This window comes from Poromitra crassiceps, assembly GCF_964638095.1.
Source record: "Poromitra crassiceps genome assembly, chromosome: 27".
In the NCBI taxonomy this organism is placed as follows: Eukaryota; Metazoa; Chordata; class Actinopteri; order Beryciformes; family Melamphaidae; genus Poromitra; species Poromitra crassiceps.
The window spans coordinates 3,515,144-3,535,309 of NC_139650.1; the positions used below are offsets into that span (position 1 = coordinate 3,515,144).

Here is a 20,166-nt window from a genome sequence, read left to right on the forward strand (position 1 = left end):
CTATGCTGAGGACCCAATGGGTCCAGCTATGATGATCAGCATGGCCAGCAGTGGAAGGGGCATGGCGGCCAGCGGCGGAGAGGAGCTGGGGCTGCACAGGTCGAACAGGCTCCCCTGGAAGCGGATCTTCCTGGAGTCTTCCCTCAGCGTCTCCCAGATGGAGCCCACCTCCTCCTGACAGTCGGACAGCGCTGTGAGGGCACACGTGTGGAAGGCCTCCCAGTGGCTGCATGTGGCAAAACAAGAGGATCAGCGGGTCAACACTGGCCCTCTGCCATTTCACAAGGCACTCCATCTACTCTGCAGACAGACACGCGCTGCCTGCTGCCCATTCATTTGCTCTCCAATAATCGATCACTGAGATGAGTATGGTGGCTTGAAGCAGTGTTGTAGTCGAGTTCGAGTCCTGGACACATTTTCAGGACCTGTGACTCGACTTGGACTTGAGCATCCATGCATTCGGACTCGGAGGTTGGAGACGAAGACTCGGACTTGTTAATTGATAAACTTGTTTTTTTTTGGTAATAGGCCCTAATAATTTGGCATAAGATATTGTTAGCTAAAGGGATAGTTCACTTTTTTTAAGTCTAGCCCTATTTGCTACTTACATTCGTTTTTGCCCAACTTCCCAGAGCTACTATGAGGAACAGCGTGGGTTGTGTTGAGAAAGAACTAGCAAATAGGGCTAGACTTGAAAAAAAAGTGAACTATCCCTTTAATACCGTGACATTATTCAATTTCGTGCAAGGGGCAGGCACAAGTGTTCCTCCACCTGCATGTGTGGATTCATGCCCAATTCAATAACTCTCTCGGACATGGACCCGGACTCCGGTAATGGGCACTCGACTTGGACTCCACTCGGACTCGTCCGTCTTTCATGACTCGGACCTGGACTCAGACTCACTCGAACACCGTGGACTCCAGACTCGACCCGGGCTCGAGACATACTGAATTAACTAGAACACTGGCTCCAACTGTGTCCAACTGAGCTTTAATTAGCTTGGTAACCGCATCAGAGGGTGATACAATATCAGAGATGATATACAGTGGGAGTGGACCAACATCATCTGATATTGTATCACCCGCAGACCAGATATGATATCAGAGATGATACTGGAGCTGGCCCATTTTCAACAGAAGGCCTATGTGTAATTTTGGTTTGACTTGACTATACTGTGCTGGGGTGGCAGTAACAATGACAAAAATGTCCTCCCAATTTCATTACTGCAGCAAGGTCATAAATTATTTAGCACAATGGCTCGGTGTTTCAGCGTCATTCATTCCTGTTTTCTCCCTCTGAGATTACGGCATCTGTTCTCTTCTCTCTCCAGTCTTCTGTCGTGAGATGCAGAGATGCAGACAGACACCACCACGCCTTCCCATAGCATTCCAGTCAACCATGCATTATTTCACGTGGACAGAATTAAGACCTGGATTTGATGCACGCAGCACTATAGATCAGTGGCATTGAGAACGAAGGGTACTATGCAGAACTGTGTTCCAACCGAACACTATCACAACTGATTTCGCTGTTTAGTTCTGTCCTCTCTGGTTGAAGTTGTGCTAATTAGTGAAATCAGATCCTGTAGTGTCGTGACTCTCAGCCCTAGGATGGTTGCCCATTACTGTTATAAGGACAATTGGGACGCTACGCACCAGTGGTTCTCAAAGTCAATCATGTCAAGAGGACCCCTGAACTGACACAAATTAGACCGCGGACCCCCATTTGATACGATTTTGTCCCTTGGTCCCCCATCTGTTAAGCTTTTTGCTTTTAGATGTTTCATCACAGAAAGTGTATGAAAACCATGAGCAAAATACTTCTACATTCTGTCATTGTGTTACTTATGGTGGATGGGATTATAGTGAAAATAAATTATCCCCGTTTTTGCTGGGGACCCCCTGGAACCCCCGCAAGGATCCCTGGGGGTCCCCAGACCCCACTCTGAGAACCACCGTATCACACTACAAACACTGATGATGTCCAGTGTGCACAAATGGATGGTGCGGCATGCCATTCACACACTCTCTCAAACTGATCCTAATAAATGCATTCTCATCACCTGCACACAGCCTCCACTCCCCTCTCACTGGTCACGTTCTCCTGATAGTTATCCATGCTCTCTCCCAGCTCCAGGACACAGTCGGAGAAGTCCTTATAAATGTTCTCACACTTCACATCTGTGGACTCTCCGGAGACGCCGAGGGACAGGAACACTGCAAAACACATACAGGTGACACACGGCTTATTTGACCAACCTACAGGCACCATGCGATGTCACACCCTTGTGGAACCACCAAGTCTCATACAGACAAATCAGTGGCATTGTCTCCCTCTGGTAAATGCCAGAACAAGGTTATCCAATGCCTTTGTTGCTTTTGGGAGTTCAAATTCAGAAACGGGTGCCATCGGCTCTCTAGAATCCTTCAGAGGATTTTGCAAGCGATTTGGTGTTTCTTTTCCTATCTGCCAAATATATCAGGGAACTGTCTCAATCGGTCTAGCTTTCGGCTTGCAGGATTTCTCCTGACAGGGCTTCCCCCACACTTACTGCTTATGATCATGGGAGGCTCATGCAAAATGCTCATGCAAACTGTGATCCAGCAATACATCTGACTTGGCTTGTGACCTTTTATTAAGCACCCAGCCTGTAGAGAAAAATAATGATTCTCTTACATTTTATTCCATGCCTCGCTGATTAGTATTTCAATGTTAAGTCCATGAACTCAGCAATAGCAAGTAGCCATTATCTTTTATGTGAAAGAAATGATTTTCAATTGCTGTAACCTGAACCACCTTTTTACGAATATCTGTCATTTTGGTAAGAGACAGCAATAGGAATTTAGACAGATGTAAGTGGAAGGTAGATGGCAGATGTGTCCGAGTGGTCACTGCAGATTGGAAGATATGGCAAGTATGCTGACATCTCATTCAGTTCCAATTTAAGTGCTAAAACACGTTAATATGACACTCTAGGTTTGTTTCAAAATGAGCAACAAAGAATCTTGATTGGTTTTCATTTTGAATGTTGCATGTCCCAAAAGCCTGTAGCCTATATACAGCAAGCATCACGCAAGCCTAATAATAGACACCCAATATCAAACGCCCAGGGAAAGGGTGTGCTACAATACTGGCCACGGCAGGTCTCATAACATGCAACATGATCAGATCAACTGACTCCCATCATACACAACAAGGGAAATAAATGAAAGATTGTATAATGGCAATGTTGAATAGGTGTGGGCTGCTCTATAAGCAGGGCAGATGTAGGCTACTTAGATTCCCTCTGAGTCTGACATCAAACCAAAGTGGACTACAGTAGTCCACATGAAAACATGGAGGTGCTGGAAATAGCCTACCTTACCTAAGGCAAACGCAAAAAATCTTCGTATCTTCGTCGACATATAAAATCCCATATCCCATTTCAAGCCAAGCGGAGGGCGCCTCGATCCATGCAGCCAGCCACCGGATCCGACCAAGGCAAGCCGTTCATTAACTGGTATTAGCTGCTTATCCTAAAGAGCTAATTAACAGGTCATTATTCATCTCTGCCAGTCCGCCAGTGATTAAGCAGCGATAAGCACTTAGCGTGTGTGCAGTCTTGCCTTTGATCCGGCCGGTTGCTGACGTCACGTTACCTGCCCCCCATTGCGCGCTGAGCTCATCCCCCCTTCAGCACCGGACAGCTCCGTGCACCTCCCTAATGAGCACGACGACAGTCCCACGACAGGCCTGCAGGCTGCGCTGTTCAAGGGTCACCTTATCGTACTACTGATATTGTTGATCTATTATTTATAGGTCGCGATTAATTTTGCGGTGACATTTGCAGGCAATAAGATCCGTCTACTCTACACTCCATTTGCTATGTGCTTTCAGTTTTTAAAGCGCTGTGATGCATTGACCTGTTCAGTAGGCTACTTTCCACGCCAGAAGAAGCAGATAAAAGAGCAGCTGTTAATCCTCCTTGATACCTACTTGGGAAGTGTGATGTGATTACAGCCACTCTTCCATTGAGTGTTGCATTTTGGTTTGCATGATGTAATAGCCTATTAAATATTAAAACGATTAAAACGTAGCCTATGAAACAAGTTGAAATGTGTAACAAAATAGACTGAATCCCAATTTAAAAAAATCTTTGCAAAATCTTTTGATGTTTTTCAAGGTTCTCCAAGTTCAAAAAATGTATCTCAGAACACCATGAGTATTTTTTCTTCTTATCATTTCCTTCAATGACCTCTGTTTCGAAGTTGTCGGTTTCTTGCAAATAAGTGGAATTATTTTTAATTGCAGTATTTATTATAGGCATATTTATCATTATTATTATTTTGCACCTGACTGCAGACTGTTTCAAAGCAGGAACTGCTGGACAATCAAAATGTGTGTCAAGCGCAGTTCAAGCGTCTACTCAATATCCTTCCCTGATGAGAGAATCATGATGCTGGCAAGAGAACAGCTAACTGGACAAAACGTCTGATTTGTTCAGCCTTTTATTCTGGTTGAAAAAACATTTGATCACAAATTATGGCATGCAATCTGACAGTATGGCCACAAGCCATAATTGATCCTGTTGCAGCATTTGAACAGAATACACGTTTAAGATGCTCCACTGAGCCTCTTATAACAGACAGGAGAACAAAACCGGTGCATCGTTAGTGTCCTGCAGAAACCTCTCCAACTTTCTCTTTGAATTTTCATTGTAATTGGCAGCTGCCATCACCCCCCATATATGTAGCAAATGTTCCATCATATTGAAACAAGTCTAAAACCTAGATAGAAAAAATATTGTTGAATGTAAAAAAAAAAAAAAGTAGCAGTGGAGAAAAACAAAAAATAATCCTATCTGCTTTTTGTTGATACAAGGTTTTTGCAGGACACTGCCAATGCAGTACTGATATGGCACAAAGGTGTTTCTATACCTGAGGGAAAGGAATTTGTTAGGATGGTTCATCTCATTTGAACACTAACACTGAAGTCATAATGCCCATTTCAGTCCATTTGACCCTATAAGGCAGATAACAAGGATCCAAATAAAATGGCAATGAACTTAAATGTAACCTTATGAGATCACAGCATGCATCAGGGCAAAGAGGTGGTGCCTCCAGCTCTCTCAGTGTCTCCCATGTCCACCCTGATTTTCACAGAGTTAACATGGTGTTTCCATTACCGAGTCTTCTCTTTTATTAAGTTTCACACAAAATCCCTTTACAAAGTGAACTCAAATTTAAGTTGTGTGTCAGTGTGCAGCAGGAGTGGTGTGTGTGTGTGTGTGTGTGTGTGTGTGTGTGTGTGTGTGTGTGTGTGTGTGTGTGTGTGTGTGTGTGTGTGTGTGTGTGTGTGTGTATGGCCTCGCTCTGACCGGCGCACTAGAGTCCTGGATGCTCCTGCAAGCCTTGGTGGTGCAGGCAGGCGAGAGTGCGGAGGTGAGAGTCTCGCTCAATACAAACATATTCAAGGCATCTCTTTGAGCTGGAAATTGGATTCCAGGATTGTTGAGCAGTTGTAAATGGGCGTCGGGTTACTGTGGCTAATGAGGAGATGAGCTTTGGAAGTCCGACAGACAGTATGATGATGGCCTGGTTATTGATCTGTTCCAGCTGCCCTCTTGGTTCGTTTCCGTGGAGATGTTTTAGGGGAGGCCTTGTCTGTAAGACAGGAAGTCATTATCAGCCATTTGTGTTGCCACTTTTGCAGAGAAAATGAAAGTACCATGAGCATTGCGTTTTATTTTGGTTGTTTTTCCCCCACTCTTGTTTTGGTTTATATTGTATGCTTTGATGAAATTGTTACTTAACTTAACTTTAATTTCTTAGGTAAGAGACCTCATATAAGCCCATTAGGGTTTCTTGTCTCTACTTACACAATCTTTTTATCTACTTATTTCCCGTTGTTGTTCTTGATTTTACAAATAAATAAAGTAAAACTAAACTAAAACCACCCAAACAAATAAAAATATGAAGAGAACGCAGTAATAATTACTGCTAGTTGCTGAAAAGGGTTCAGTCTATTGTGACACTTGGGGGTATTATAAATAAAACTTACTCATGACGTTGAGGGTTTCCTGAGGAATCCAGCTGATGTCCACATCACTCATCCCACCAGTGCCTTTCTCGATCTTCACCGAGAGCCTCTTCTTCTGCACAACACAATTCAAAAACAACACATCACATTTTCTCTATCGATAATCCATAATTCAGTCTCAATTTATCCATATTTAAAGGGCCGATATATATGCCTTGTTAACACAAGATACAGTATGTAATCCATCCCAACTCTTGTTGATTTTATGGAAACAAACAACCAGATTGGTGCCACTGTGTCAAGTGACAGCCTAAAGTAGGACTCAATCAATCTTATCAACCTTTCTTTGTATGATGTTGTTGGGAAAGTGCTATCTTTTAAATTGACCATGTCAGATAGCATCATGTAGACATTATGTGCTCGCTGCGTTCAAGAGTCAAACTTTTGTCAAACGTTTTTAATCATTTGCCAATCCTGGAATTGCTGTAGGACCCAAGATCACTACATGAAAGTCTGCTGCCCTATAGTGAGATAAAGCACCAGTGTGGTGGCTAGAGAAACTTTGAGGTGTTGTGTCTCTCTGTCCCGCTGCTCTATGTGGGGTGGGGTGGGGGGGGGGGGGGGGGGGGGGGGGGGGTTGATCTGATTGACCAATAGAGTCAGCTTCTGGTGGCAGCTAAATAAGTTAGGGAAATACAGTACATTTACATATACAAGAAAGAATCCAATTACCAATTACCAATTACTCACTGCTGTCTTCCAACTAGACATTTAAACTCATATTAGATCAGTACTTTTGAGGGAAATACAGCAAAGCGGATCAAACACAAACACATACCGTCCTCGTCTCCAGGACCTGGTAGACTCCAAAGAGCATCAGCGCCACCAGTCCAGTCAGGAAGATGTACAAGAACATTCTGTAGACAAAACAAAATCAATCCTCAAATCACTGAACAGAAATCAAGAATACTGGGTTCATGTGTATTTTTGCACATTATATTTCATGACCCTTACATGGCAGAATACAAACAAGTAGCATCTTTAGCTATGTTTATATATGTTTACATAATACAATACACAACATAGACTGTGGAGTAAATGCTTACGTCTCTCCATCCAGTCCCTCTTCTAGCTCGGTGATGGTGACCGTCTGGTTGTAAATGGCAGTCTGGAATGCATTGCCCTGGAGAACAATTATACACAACTAGTTAGCGACACATTTTTTTAAGTTTACTGAAGTGCTCCTTGAAAACCAATCAAATGACTGACTAAAGACGCATTTGACATTTTGACCACCAAAAATGCTTTGTTAAAATCATGGAAATTGTTCTTACCTCATTGTCAAGATAGTTGAGGAGGATGACAAGACCGAATGGACGACCAGCCATGGGCTGAGCTGGGATGAAGGAATACTCAAAGGTCGCCTGTTTCTGGGGCTGCACCACAATGTTCAGGGGCAACGCTGTGAACTGCACAACACAGCATGTTAGGCTACACCACAGTGTTCAGGGGCAATGCTGTGAACTGCACAACACAGCATGTTAGGCTACACCACAGTGTTCAGGGGCAATGCTGTGAACTGCACAACACAGCATGTTAGGCTGCACCACAGTGTTCAGGGGCAACGCTGTGAACTGCACAACACAGCATGTTAGGCTGCACCACAGTGTTCAGGGGCAATGCTGTGAACTGCACAACACAGCATGTTAGGCTACACCACAGTGTTCAGGGGCAACGCTGTGAACTGCATAACACAGCATGTTAGGCTACACCACAGTGTTCAGGGGCAATGCTGTGAACTGCACAACACAGCATGTTAGGCTACACCACAGTGTTCAGGGGCAATGCTGTGAACTGCACAACACAGCATGTTAGGCTGCACCACAGTGTTCAGGGGCAATGCGGTGAACTGCACAACACAGCATGTTAGGCTACACCACAGTGTTCAGGGGCAACGCTGTGAACTGCACAACACAGCATGTTAGGCTACACCACAGTGTTCAGGGGCAACGCTGTGAACTGCACAACACAGCATGTTAGGCTACACCACAGTGTTCAGGGGCAATGCTGTGAACTGCACAACACAGCATGTTAGGCTACACCAGTGTTCAGGGGAAAAGCTGTGAACTGCACAACACAGCATGTTAGGCTGCACCACAGTGTTCAGGGGAAAAGACAGCACGTTATTTCCAATGTTGTGGTCAAATGTGCGATACTATTGGGGGTACGGTGGTGCAGTGGTAAGCGCTGTCGCCTCACAGCTCGAAGGTCCTGGGTTCGATTCCCACCTGGGACGATGTGAACGCTGAAGGAATGCGTGCCCGTCCGCATGTCCTCGAGTGCCCACCGCCCGGGTGGGGTCGTCAAAAGGGCCTTTCTGTGTGGAGTTTGCATGTTCTCCGCGTGCCTCCCGGGGGTTTCCTTCATATAGGAACCCCCTTCACCAAAACATGCAATATCCTGGTTGCTAATGTGGTTCCTCCTCTGGGCGTTAAGGGCGCCTGTTCAGAGGGAGGGGAACTGGTTGGAATAGCGTGAACCTCCCACGTGCTATGTCCTACCGGTGAAGCTTCCTCTGTCAGGTGAAAAGAAGCGGCTGGCTAACTGCCCATGTCTCGGAGGAAGCATGGAGCCAGTTTCGGCTCTCCCCAGATCGGCAGAGGGTGGAGTAGCAACCAGGATAAATAAATTATGTTAGCACTAATGGGGGATAAAAATGGGATAAAAAATCGGGGGGGGGGGGAATATTAAATGTGCGATACTATAAAGTGCAAAAGTCACGCCCCCTTCTGGGTTAGACATGCGAACCAAGGGATTTTATCCACCATTCTTTTTTCGATAGACATTTCGTAGAATGTTATATGGTCTCTCCTGATTCTAAATCTAAATATATCTGAATCGCTTGGTTTGACCAAGTAAAACTATTTTCATAAGCATTCTAAGAAATGTCTATGGCGGATGAAATCCCTTGGTTCGTATACCTAACCCCATTTTTATATATTCATATATAAAAATGCAATATCTGTATAAACCTTGTTCACAAACGTTGTTGCACACCTACCGTACACTTTGACTGTACACTCCCTAATATATTCCTATTTAAAAATAGCCACTTTACTACATTGTATATAGCACAGTCACCACATTGTATATAGCAGTCACTGTAAAAAGAGTATTTTTACAAAGTATTTTTTACAAAGTATTCTTGCCTTGACTATGTGTAACCTTCTTTCTCCTTTTTTATTTTTCTCTATATGTGTGTACTTGTGTACTCTGTGTGTACTTGAGAGCAAAGCTAACCGGAGCCCAATTCCTTGTATGTGTTTGCATACTTGGCCAATAAAGCTGATTCTGATTCTGATTCTGAAGAGGATGTGACTGGCACTATACAGTAGAAGCCCTTGTTTTATTTTGTGCTTAATGGTGGCATATATTTGATCAACCCATATATCATGTTATTCAGTCTCAATATTTAGGTTACAGTTATGACATTGGACAAATATTTCCCATTCAAAATTGTTGTTCTTTTGCCTACAACGTGGATATTGGCCACCTTCAATGCTCCACAACAGGAGTTTTGGGTGTTGGGTGGACTGCCATTGATTATTATACTTCCATATAAATTCTGTTTTCTTTCTACTTTGAGAAGTGGAATACAGTAGTTTTTGTAGATCTCAAAAATTTAAAATTTAAAATTGAACCCCACGTCAAACTCAAAAGCGTGCACAAACGTTTTCAGAGACCGCTTACATTCTGAATGTAGAACTGGAAGTCCTGCGGGTAACGGAAGGAGGCCTCCAGTGATTGGACAGAGAAATCCTGACTCCCCTTGTTGGTAAAACCCACCAGGAACTTCACAATCTCATTGGCTGGAAACTCTGCATTGATGATGAAGACACATAATTCAAATTAATAAAGCATCGGTTCAACATCAGACACTGCATAAAACATAAGAGCATCTCAGGATGTCATATCCACTTTATGCTTTAATACGGTATTAGATTTAAAAAACGTGACTACATGTTTCTCTTTTCTCTCAATAGTTGTAGTGTGACTGTGTAGGTCAGGAGGTCAATGAATGACTGCAAAACCGACCTTCTCCAGTCACAAAGACGATGGTTGTGTCGGCATCAGGGTGAGAGGTTACATCAGCAGCTTCAGCATCTTCATCTAAGTCGCCGTCCGTTTCCTGAGGGTGAACGCAAAATGACATTGTAACCATCAGTCTGAATGCAAAATCTAAGCCAACAAGAAAGATTCAACTTGATTAATCCCTAAAAAGGGGAAATTGCATAATTATGTTCGAATGCAATTTGATTAAAGACACGTACCACATTTGGTATCTGATCTTCCTCTACGAGCACCTCATCCTCCTCTTCCTCTTCCTCCTCCTCATCAACTGCAGCATCTGGGCCGATGTCCTCAGCAGACTCCGAGTCGGCAGAAACGGAGCCTGGGTTGGAAAAGACCGACAGATTGTTAGGAACACTAATGGTGTTTGGAAGTTTCATTTTTCCCCAGGAAAAGGCTGGCTGCTGGATGTGGAGAGAGCCCCACACTGCATTCATTACTTATGCGAATGAGAAGCTGTGAAAAGTGTTGAAAAACTGTGGCAACGCTATAAAAATAACTTGCTGGCCTCTGCAGAATAGTATATCATCTGTTATGGAGTTGGAAGATCAAAACACTAGCCAGAAATGATCCTTCTGTGAATAGATATTGACGGCACAGGCGATACCAAGTAGTAAATGAAATGCTCTAAAACATGTTTGTTTATGGATCCTGGTAGTAGAGTTCAAATGCAATTTTAAATGAATCAATAAGCGAGTATTCCCAATTTCTTGTCTTCCTGGCAGCCAATTTGTGCTGAACAGCAGCAGATAGTCACGACCATTCTTCTCCTGAACTATCTGTGCCATAAATAAATGGAACCAACAATATGGACAATATTACTGATTTGAATAAATCCACTTCAAGCCAATCATTTATGAGCATCACTATTGGACAAACTTTTCTCTATGAAAGGTGGACACCAAACTACCCAGGGATACATGTTATGAATAATAACACTACTAAATTATGTGATATCTTTCTTTAACATAATGGTGTACATTTGGGTATTCCTGGCAAATGGAACATTTTCTATGCAATTTTATGCAAATCCAGCAGCACTTTTTGTAACCTTCAGTGAAGTGTCAGTGGCTTAAAGCAGGAGACTTTGCCCCATATGACCCAATTTGTTGCAGTTAGATATGACTTGGACGTCTTGAAGACAGAATTATAACAGAACTATATTATTGTAAACAACTAGACAATGTGTGGCAAAGAATATTCGAGTTTTCATTCCAACTAATACAGAGTAGCCTACAGGTAAACCTGCTGTTGGCCCTCGATCTGTGCTTTGACCCCCCTTAAGTTATACTTCGGTTATACTCATATAATAATACTCAATATAATGAATTCCCTAATTGTGCTAATTTCTAGTGAAGACAATGATAGTCTAATTACTACTGTTACTAGGGACGTCTGGAAGTCCTCGGACCCTCGTTTGTGACCCACTGGTGTCTAGGTGACGTGTCCCAGGAGCGGGGACCGCTTCACTGTGTGTGTTGTTGCATCCATAACGTTACTCAGTTTATAGTAGGCCATCTGTGAGGAAAACACATGTAAACTCCATAGAGAGCTGTTCAAATCTAGTTTTACACGGCATAACGTTACACGAGGTTAGACGATGTATAGCTTAATAATAGCTAGAAGACGACATTCATTTATTTAAGAGGAAACGTCATCATCTGATCTGTAAACGTTAACGTTATGGATACAGTAACTTTCAGACGCGTACAGTAAGTTTATAGCAGTGCATTCAGGGAGAATAGCGTTACTGGCTGAAAGAGTAATATGCCACGTCAATGTTAGGCTGATAACTTTTTGAAGTGTCGGACAAGTCGAGCTAAAGCATCAAGTTATACTTTGTCTCCTTCACACGCCTACACAGCAACAAATGACTTACCGATGGATATCAATCCACAGGGGAAGGCCAGCAGGAAAAGGACAAGCATTTTGGATCCGAAATGAAACATTTTGCAGGCTTCAAGGTTGCAGTTTGTAACACATCAGCACTCAGCAGTCCGGAGAAGAAGACAGCGGCGGGGGAAAAGGGGCGGGACGAGAGAGCGTAGACACGCCTAGACTGTACAGATGTGTGTTTTTTTTAAACAACTTTATTGCAGCAAGTATACATACAATAATGACAGCAAGTTTACAATGTGTAGGGCAGGCTATACAACTTCGTCACAATTTCACATTTATGATCAAACAAAGTCAAATGAATCAGACAGTAGCATTCCTACTCTGTGGTAGTCAATATTTATAATATAATTCACTGTGATCTTATTGTAGTAGGCTATGGCATCATCACCGTTAGCGCTAATATTTGTATAGTAGCCTATCTTCTTCGTAGGTAAAAATGGGCTAAGTGGGTGGTGTCTGTGTGTGTGTCTGATGACTATGTCATCAGTAGGACTTGTTCTTCGGTGCTTATTTATCCTTCCTTATTATTATATAAAAGTGAGCAAGTGGGCAATATCTGTCTGCTGTCTGTCTATCTGTCTGTTTAAATTTTTGTCCCACTGATGATGTCACAATGCCTATGACATCATCAGTGCCTATGTCATGACATCATCAGTGACCTCATAAGATGATTTTGGTCAATAATGATGTCACTGATGACATCACTGATTATGTCTATGTCTATGACATCATCAGTGATGTCAACGTGACATCATTATTGACCAAAATCATCTTATGACATCCCTGATGATCTCATAGGCACTGATGATGTCATAGGCATTGTGACATCATCAGTGACAGTGATGTCATCAGTGATGCAAAGATGTGCAATTGTGCGCTGCACATGCCAATAGAGCAGGCGATTGTGTGCTGCGCATGCCAATAGAGCAGGCGAGGCCACGCAGCAGCCGAGCTGCGAGGAGGGGGGGCAGCGGCTGAGCTGCGTGCGGGTTTCGGCCCACCCTAGAAAATGATATGTATATATATACATTTTATTTTTTCTGCCTCGAGCACATTGCAAATTGTGACATACTTTGGTTATGTACAGTGGAATACGCTTTTAGTGATCACGGTTATAGTACTGAGCGAAGCGGATAGAGACTGAGAACTGAGTCTACGGTTATAGTGATCAACCGCTTATATTGATCAAAAAGCTTGGTCCCGAATCATTCCTATACGCATGCTGTTTAAATAATCCATTACAGTGATCAATACTTCGCTTACAGTGATCATTTTCGGCCTTGTCCGACCTAAGAACAATGGATTTTTTTACTACAGTCATTTTATTGTTTTTTTTACTTACAAACTGCCAAAAATGAGCCCATGAGATACAGCAGTGATACTCGGTGCATGTCTGTCTGTATATGGAGAGATCGCGGCATCTCTGTCTGTGGAGAGATGGTGGCATCTCTGTCTATGTGAGACTGCTGTGTTTGAAACATCTGGAGACTGGAGTCCTAACTTACTGTATGGCTTTTTAAAGTCAATAACATTCCTTTACTTTATATGTACTCTATTCATGTAATACATTTTCAAATGTCAATTAGATGGCAATCTGCATGAGAAATAAAGAAAAGGAAAAAAATCAGTTATAATGATCAGCCGCTTAAAGTGATAAAGTTGATCCGTCCCAAGGTGATCACTATAAGAGGAGTGCACTGTACTTGTCTTTTTGATTGCTTGCTCTATTTTGTCACTGTACGGGTAACTAGACAATAATTATTATCATTTTGAATTCTGCTTATCTGCGCCTAGAATTCTTCCTTTTCCTTTTTGGATAGTGCAAGTCTCATTGTGTATGTATGTACCTTACTTTTGTCTTCTTTGAGACTAATTTAATTTATTGACATGGTATCAGTTGGATATCCTCGGTGTCTAATATGGGACCTTGACATTCGTTGGGATTGTTCCCCTTTTCAGTAATCACTGAATGTATCTACAGTAGGCTATATCACTGTTTGCTATTATATTTGCACTTGTTTTTTGTATGTTCACATTCTTTGGTATGTTTGTAAACCTATAACCCATGCTCTTTGGCGCCATCTTCTGGCCCCAAACACAACAGCTGGTATATTCCAGACTGATAATGTGTTGACCAGACCCTGATGAAGACCTAGCAGGTCGATACACGTTGGTGTGTTTATTCGCCTTGTGCTCGACTTTTACTTTAGTTTTATTCCATGGTAGTCTGCATCAAAACCTGGGGACTGACATCAAGCAAGACCTCCTGTTTGTTTAACACCATTACCTGCCCCACTAATGAGCACCTGTCGGCTGAACCATCAGATCCAGGCCAGTTGTTGTCTAGACTGTTATGTCTTTTATGGCAACAGACAGGAAGCAATATAAGCTATAGACGGTTTTCACCAGCTGCAACCCCACAGCACTTCCTTTTTCTCAGCTTCTTCTTCTGTGTTTTATGGCGGTTGGCATCCTTAAATGTTGCATTACCGCCACCTGAATTGTATCAGCTTCACAGTGCTAACTATTGACAGTGTCCACTTTCTCAGCTATTCGGGGAAAACACTGACATAGCCTACTTCTATTTCTATTTTTGCTATGTAAACGTTTAAATGTAAAGATAGGCCTATGCGTGCAATAACGTACTGATAGTCAGCTTACTCTGTAACATGTAGCTTTTATTAGCCTCTCAGGCTAGCTCCGGGACGCAATCTTTTTTTTCCCATGATGGCGAAGGCATGACCCGCCCCTCTCTGCCTCTAATTTGCTGACTGCACTCTGCTGCTCTCGGCTGCTTCCCAGGCGAGCCAGAAGTCATCTCAAACGAGCCTATACTTTCATTCAATGTCACGATGCTGCGGAGGGAAGTAGGCTACTTCATAGCTTAACTACGAAAATAGTGTCCGCTGTTTATCTCCCTTTCTGCTGCAGCATGTTGAAGAAATAAATGTTCAGTTTGAACAACACCCATTCTGGTCATTATAGAGCAAGATGATCGCTTCCACTACCAGGGCCCCCCAGAGGGATGGCAGTGCCCCTGGAGGGATCCAGCCCCTCTCCTCTCCCTCTCCCCTCCTCTCCCCCTGGTTCCCCCCCTCCTCTCCCCCTCTCTCCTCTCCCCCTCTCCTCTCCCCCTGGTTCCCCCCTCCTCTCCCCCTGGTTCCCCCTCTCTCCTCTCCCCCTCTCTCCCCTCTGGTTCCCCCTCTCTCCTCTCCTCCTCTGCTCTCCTCTCCTCTGGTTCCCCCTCTCTCCTCTCCCCTCCTCTGGTTCCCCCTCTCTCCTCTCCCCCTGGTTCCCCCCCTCCTCTCCCCCTCTCTCCTCTCCCCCCTCTGGTCTCTCCTCTCCCCCTGGTTCCCCCCTCCTCTCCCCCTCTCTCCCCTCTGGTCCCCCCTCTCTCCTCTCCTCTCCCCCTGGTTCCCCCCTCCTCTCCCCCTCTCTCCTCTCCCCCCTCTGGTCTCTCCTCTCCCCCTGGTTCCCCCCCTCCTCTTCCCCTCTCCCCCTGGTTCCCCCCCTCCTCTCCCCCTCTCTCCCCTCTGGTCCCCCCCCTCCTCTCCCCCTCTCTCCCCTCTGGTCCCCCCTCTCTCCTCTCCTCTCCCCCTGGTTCCCCCCCTCCTCTCCCCCTCTCCCCCTGGTTCCCCCCCTCCTCTCCCCCTCTCTCCCCTCTGGTCCCCCCTCTCTCCTCTCCCCTCCTCTCTCCTCTCCCCCCTCTCCCCCTGGTTCCCCCTCTCCTCTCCCCCCTCTGGTTCCCCCTCTCCCCCCTCTGCTCTCCTCTGGTTCCCCCCACCCACCCCCATCCGCGGTCGCCTTTTATACACGTCTCAAACAACGCAGGACAACGTGATTGGCTGGCTCAGATTTGAACAGATCTGAGCCAGCCAATCGCGTTATCCTGTGATGACGTAATGTCCTATGACCCATGACCGGATGGACCATATATGGACTTCCTCCCCCCCCTGGCTGCGCTATCATAGCTGCTGACTGTTACTGCACTATAAGTCAGATCCGTGACATGGACGTTACTCTGCAGAAACTACAGTAACAAAATCACGAATTGCTCTGTTTTTGGAGCTCTGCATGTCTGTGTTTGTCTAGTTAATGTGTTAACGTTAGCTAACGGCTAACATTCGCTAGTTAGCCAACCAACCAGCAGCTAACATTAGCTAGCTAGCTAGCTTACCGGAAGCGATATTTTTTTTGGATGACGGCGAAGGCATAACCCACCCCTGGCCCTCTCTGCCTCTGATTAGTGGCAGCGTTATAAACCATAGATATGACTATATTAAAAACATAAACACACTGGCGTCTTTCATGCAGGCTAGCAAGCGTAACTGCTGTATGTCTGAGTCTGACCCACTGAGTTTGACGGTCTGACCACAGACTGTAGAAAGAGATGTAATGCAGGATAGTCAAGCGAATGTGTTTGGATGGAAGTTTGACGCTAGGCCAATCAGAGGCAGAAAGGGGCGGGTTATGCCTTCGCCATCATCCGAAAAAAGAATATCGCCTCCGGGACAACAACGCTTCCTACCCAGCGTGTGCACGTCTTTCCGACAGGGGTGGTTGTTATGGCAACTATCAACAACAACAACAACTACTACTAACTACTACAAGACATAAAGACCGAAATAGGCTACCTTGTTAATGTGTCTGTCGGAGACACGGCCTAACGTTAACATTTAATAAGAGCCGAATATCAGCCTGCGCTCAGCTATGTATACAGGAAGTAAACCGGATATTCAGGTGGGTTGTGACGGTTGTTATTGTTGTCAAGTTAAAACTGTCTATAAGCTGATAGGCTTGTCAGTTGAATGAGTGTAAAAAAAAACTCAAGTTGCATCCTGTATGAGGCAAATACTATAATATCTATGCTTGTAACATCTTAACACCCTCATCATATCACATGTCAAATTCCACTTGTAGTTAGTTGCAAGCTTAACCTGATTTCCTCCTATGTGCATGTGCACAGTCACACCACTTTGTAAACAGGCAGCAAGCCTGCTGTGCAGGTTTTGTGTTCATTATTTGTGTAATAGATGGAGGACACTTGTGGCTGGTTCAGCAGAATGCATACTAGACTGAATCTAGCAAATATGTGAACCACTCCCTCACAAACAAACATTTGAAATGGTACCGAGTACAATGGGAAGAGAGATACATGAAAAGCCTTGTAAACCCTTAAAAAAAATAAGCACTGGAAATGGGCCACTTCCCAGATGAGATGAAGCACACTCCCAATACAAGGAGAGGACTGTTCTGGTGACCGTAGAGATGTCACATCCTACAGACCAAACATTGTTTTTTTAATGTATGGAAAGATCCATTTGTCTGATATGGTTCGTTGTCATTATTTTCACAACAAGATTTCTTAATGAATCAATTGTAAACGCTTTTAACTTGAAATGTTTGTCTTCACAAGGTGTCCCAATTAGGCCCCGTTAAGAAGGGCCTAATCATGCATCATGATACCCATCAGAAAAATGGTTATAGCGTTTTATTTTTTGGGGGGATATTATTGAACTCTCTTATTGGATTAAAAAAAATGTTGCAGTGAAAAGTTTTTCAAAAATTCCATGTATTTATGTTTTATGGAACGTCCTTTGTAGTGGTCATCAGTTCTCCTTTTGAAGAGACAGGGAATGTGTCGCGCCATCATGGCTACAACCCTGTCAGTGCTACAACCCAACAAATGTGACATCAGTGAAAAGCTCTACACTGCAATAGGTTTCAGCATGTTAGCATTTATGGTTCTTGAACGTCCCATACAGTGGACACAAATTAATTGCCAGGTCTCAGGAGCTTTAGCTTGTTCACTCAAGATGATAAAATATGGAAGTGGCTGATAGATTTACTTCACTCATCACCAGAAAAAAAATAAAAAATAATAATAATCTATTGAGTGGCTGGTCAAATTTAAATATTCACTAGCCATTTGACTGGTGGACAAAAAAGTTAGTTTTATACCCTGGTTACAAATGGTAAAAAACAGAATCACATTAGATAGGCTTAGTTGAGAAAACTTTAATGTTCTATTTTGTTGTGCAGCTTAAAAACGGTTACAGCAGAGCTCACTTATTTCAACATTCAGCACACAATCATATCACATGGTAAAAGTGGAATCAACTATTACTGAAATAATACAGTTTCTGTGGATTGTCTTAAAAATGAGTATCAGTGTACCCTACACTATAATACAGTATTAGTAAGCATTGACCTGGAGATCTCTTCATGATACACAAACATTACTCAGACTCATTATTCTCAGTATTCTCTTTACCGCATTCATGCTAAGAGGTTAAAGACTCCCTCCACTCAAAAATACTGTTTTTCTTCTTGTTCCTACAGTTGGATGTTTGAGCTTCACTGTGCAGAATGATATTTGTGCAGTTTGACACTAGAAGGCTTTTCACAATCGTCTGCTTAAAGTCGAAGTGAAAGTTTCTCTGTGCTCACTGAAAAGGCAGTTTAAAACAAGCATGATTTGTGACATCACAAATACTGGAGCCAATCCCTGTTCAGTATGCTGAGTAGTTGAACAAAAAAAAACAATATTTGCATATATACAGGTAGATTCTGGAATGATTAATGAGCAAGGAGGTGAAGTCATTTTAAGGATTTTAACAGGATAATTAAAAAAATAGTTGGAAAAACAGACACACAGTTTTAGTCAAAGTAGAGTATTTATATACATCTTAAAATATTATTTTAGGGGTCTTTAAGTCTTCAAAATATATTTTATATTACTGCAACAATGATAGAGAAAGTCATATTTAAGGTCTAAGGTGCAAACTATAGCATAACCATGGCATCACTAGAGCTCAACAGTCGCGTGACATCATGAATATTTCCCATTCATTTTTCTCATTCACGTTTTGAAAAATCCTTATCTAAACTGTTTTAAACCTGCAACAAAGCCAGCTGGTGATTCAAGATTCAAGATTTTTTATTGTCACTCCGTTGTACAAGTACGCACGTCAAGGTGCAGTAAGTAAATAGTGCAAAATCACAGCAAACAATCTCTTGTGATCCAGAGAATATGACCATAAAACATCATGTTTAACTAATAAAATGTGAAAATTGTAATAAAATGTAAATCAAACAAAACAATAATAATAAACCTGAAAATTACAATAAAATATAACTAATAAAATGTGAAAATTACAATCAAATGTAAATCATACAAAATAAAAAGCTGATAAAATAAAAATGAAAATTACAATAACATATAACTAATAAAATGTTAGAATTCCAATCAAATCTAAATCATACAAAATAAAATAAAAACTGAAAATGACTAACTATAATAAAATGTAAAAATTCAATTATAATGTAAATAATAAAAAATAAAAAAGCTGAAAATTCCAATAAAATGCAAAAATTCCAATAATTCCAGTAAATCATCCAAAATAAAATAAAAATTGAAAATTACTAACTAATAAAATGTGAAAAATCCATTAAAATGTAAATCATACAAAATAAAAAAGCTGAACATTCCAATAAAATATAACTAATAAAATGTGAAAATTCCAATAAAAATGTAAATCATACCAAATAAAAACGTGTCATCCTACATGATGAAACAAAAATGAAAATTCCAATAAAATATAACTAATAAAATGATAAAATTCCAATAAAATGTAAATCATACCAAATAAAAACGTGTAAAATTCCAATAAAATGTAAATCATACCAAATAAAAACGTGTAAAATTCCAATAAAATATCACAAATAAAATGTGAAAATTCCAATAAAAATGTAAATCATACAAAAGTGACCATTTCAATCAAATCTAAAGGATAAGGTGAAAATTCCAATCAAATGTAAATCATAAAAAAGTAGAATTTCCAATAAAATATGAATGACCATAGCAGACACACAGTTTTAGTCAAAGTAGAGTATTTATATACATCTTAAAATATTATTTTAGGGGTCTTTAAGACTTCAAAATATATTTTATATTACTGCAACAATGATAGAGAAAGTCATATTTAAGGTCTAAGGTGCAAACTATAGCATAACCATGGCATCACTAGAGCTCAACAGTCGCGTGACCATGAATATTTCCCATTCATTTTTCTCATTCACGTTTTGAAAAATCCTTATCTAAACTGTTTTAAACC

At 42.2% G+C, this 20,166-nt stretch overlaps 1 protein-coding gene and 1 pseudogene across 2 annotated transcripts; both read right to left on the reverse strand.

Annotated features, from left to right (window-relative positions):
- LOC310799372 (neuritin pseudogene) lies at positions 1–3,417 on the reverse strand (annotated as a pseudogene). The gene is made up of 3 exons: positions 3,366–3,417; positions 2,064–2,217; positions 1–226 (listed from the first exon to the last, which is right to left on the reverse strand). The product of its transcript is annotated as a neuritin pseudogene (transcript).
- Positions 3,418–4,470: 1,053 nt separating this feature from the next.
- LOC310799230 (translocon-associated protein subunit alpha-like) lies at positions 4,471–12,163 on the reverse strand. Its single transcript, XM_083661804.1, has 9 exons — positions 12,030–12,163; positions 10,351–10,472; positions 10,115–10,208; positions 9,770–9,897; positions 7,354–7,488; positions 7,126–7,202; positions 6,858–6,936; positions 6,041–6,134; positions 4,471–5,643 (listed from the first exon to the last, which is right to left on the reverse strand). Exons 1-9 carry the CDS (start codon positions 12,097–12,099, stop codon positions 5,579–5,581), a joined length of 864 nt encoding a protein of 287 aa, XP_083517930.1. The 5' UTR covers positions 12,100–12,163; the 3' UTR covers positions 4,471–5,578.
- Positions 12,164–20,166: the final 8,003 nt, after the last annotated feature.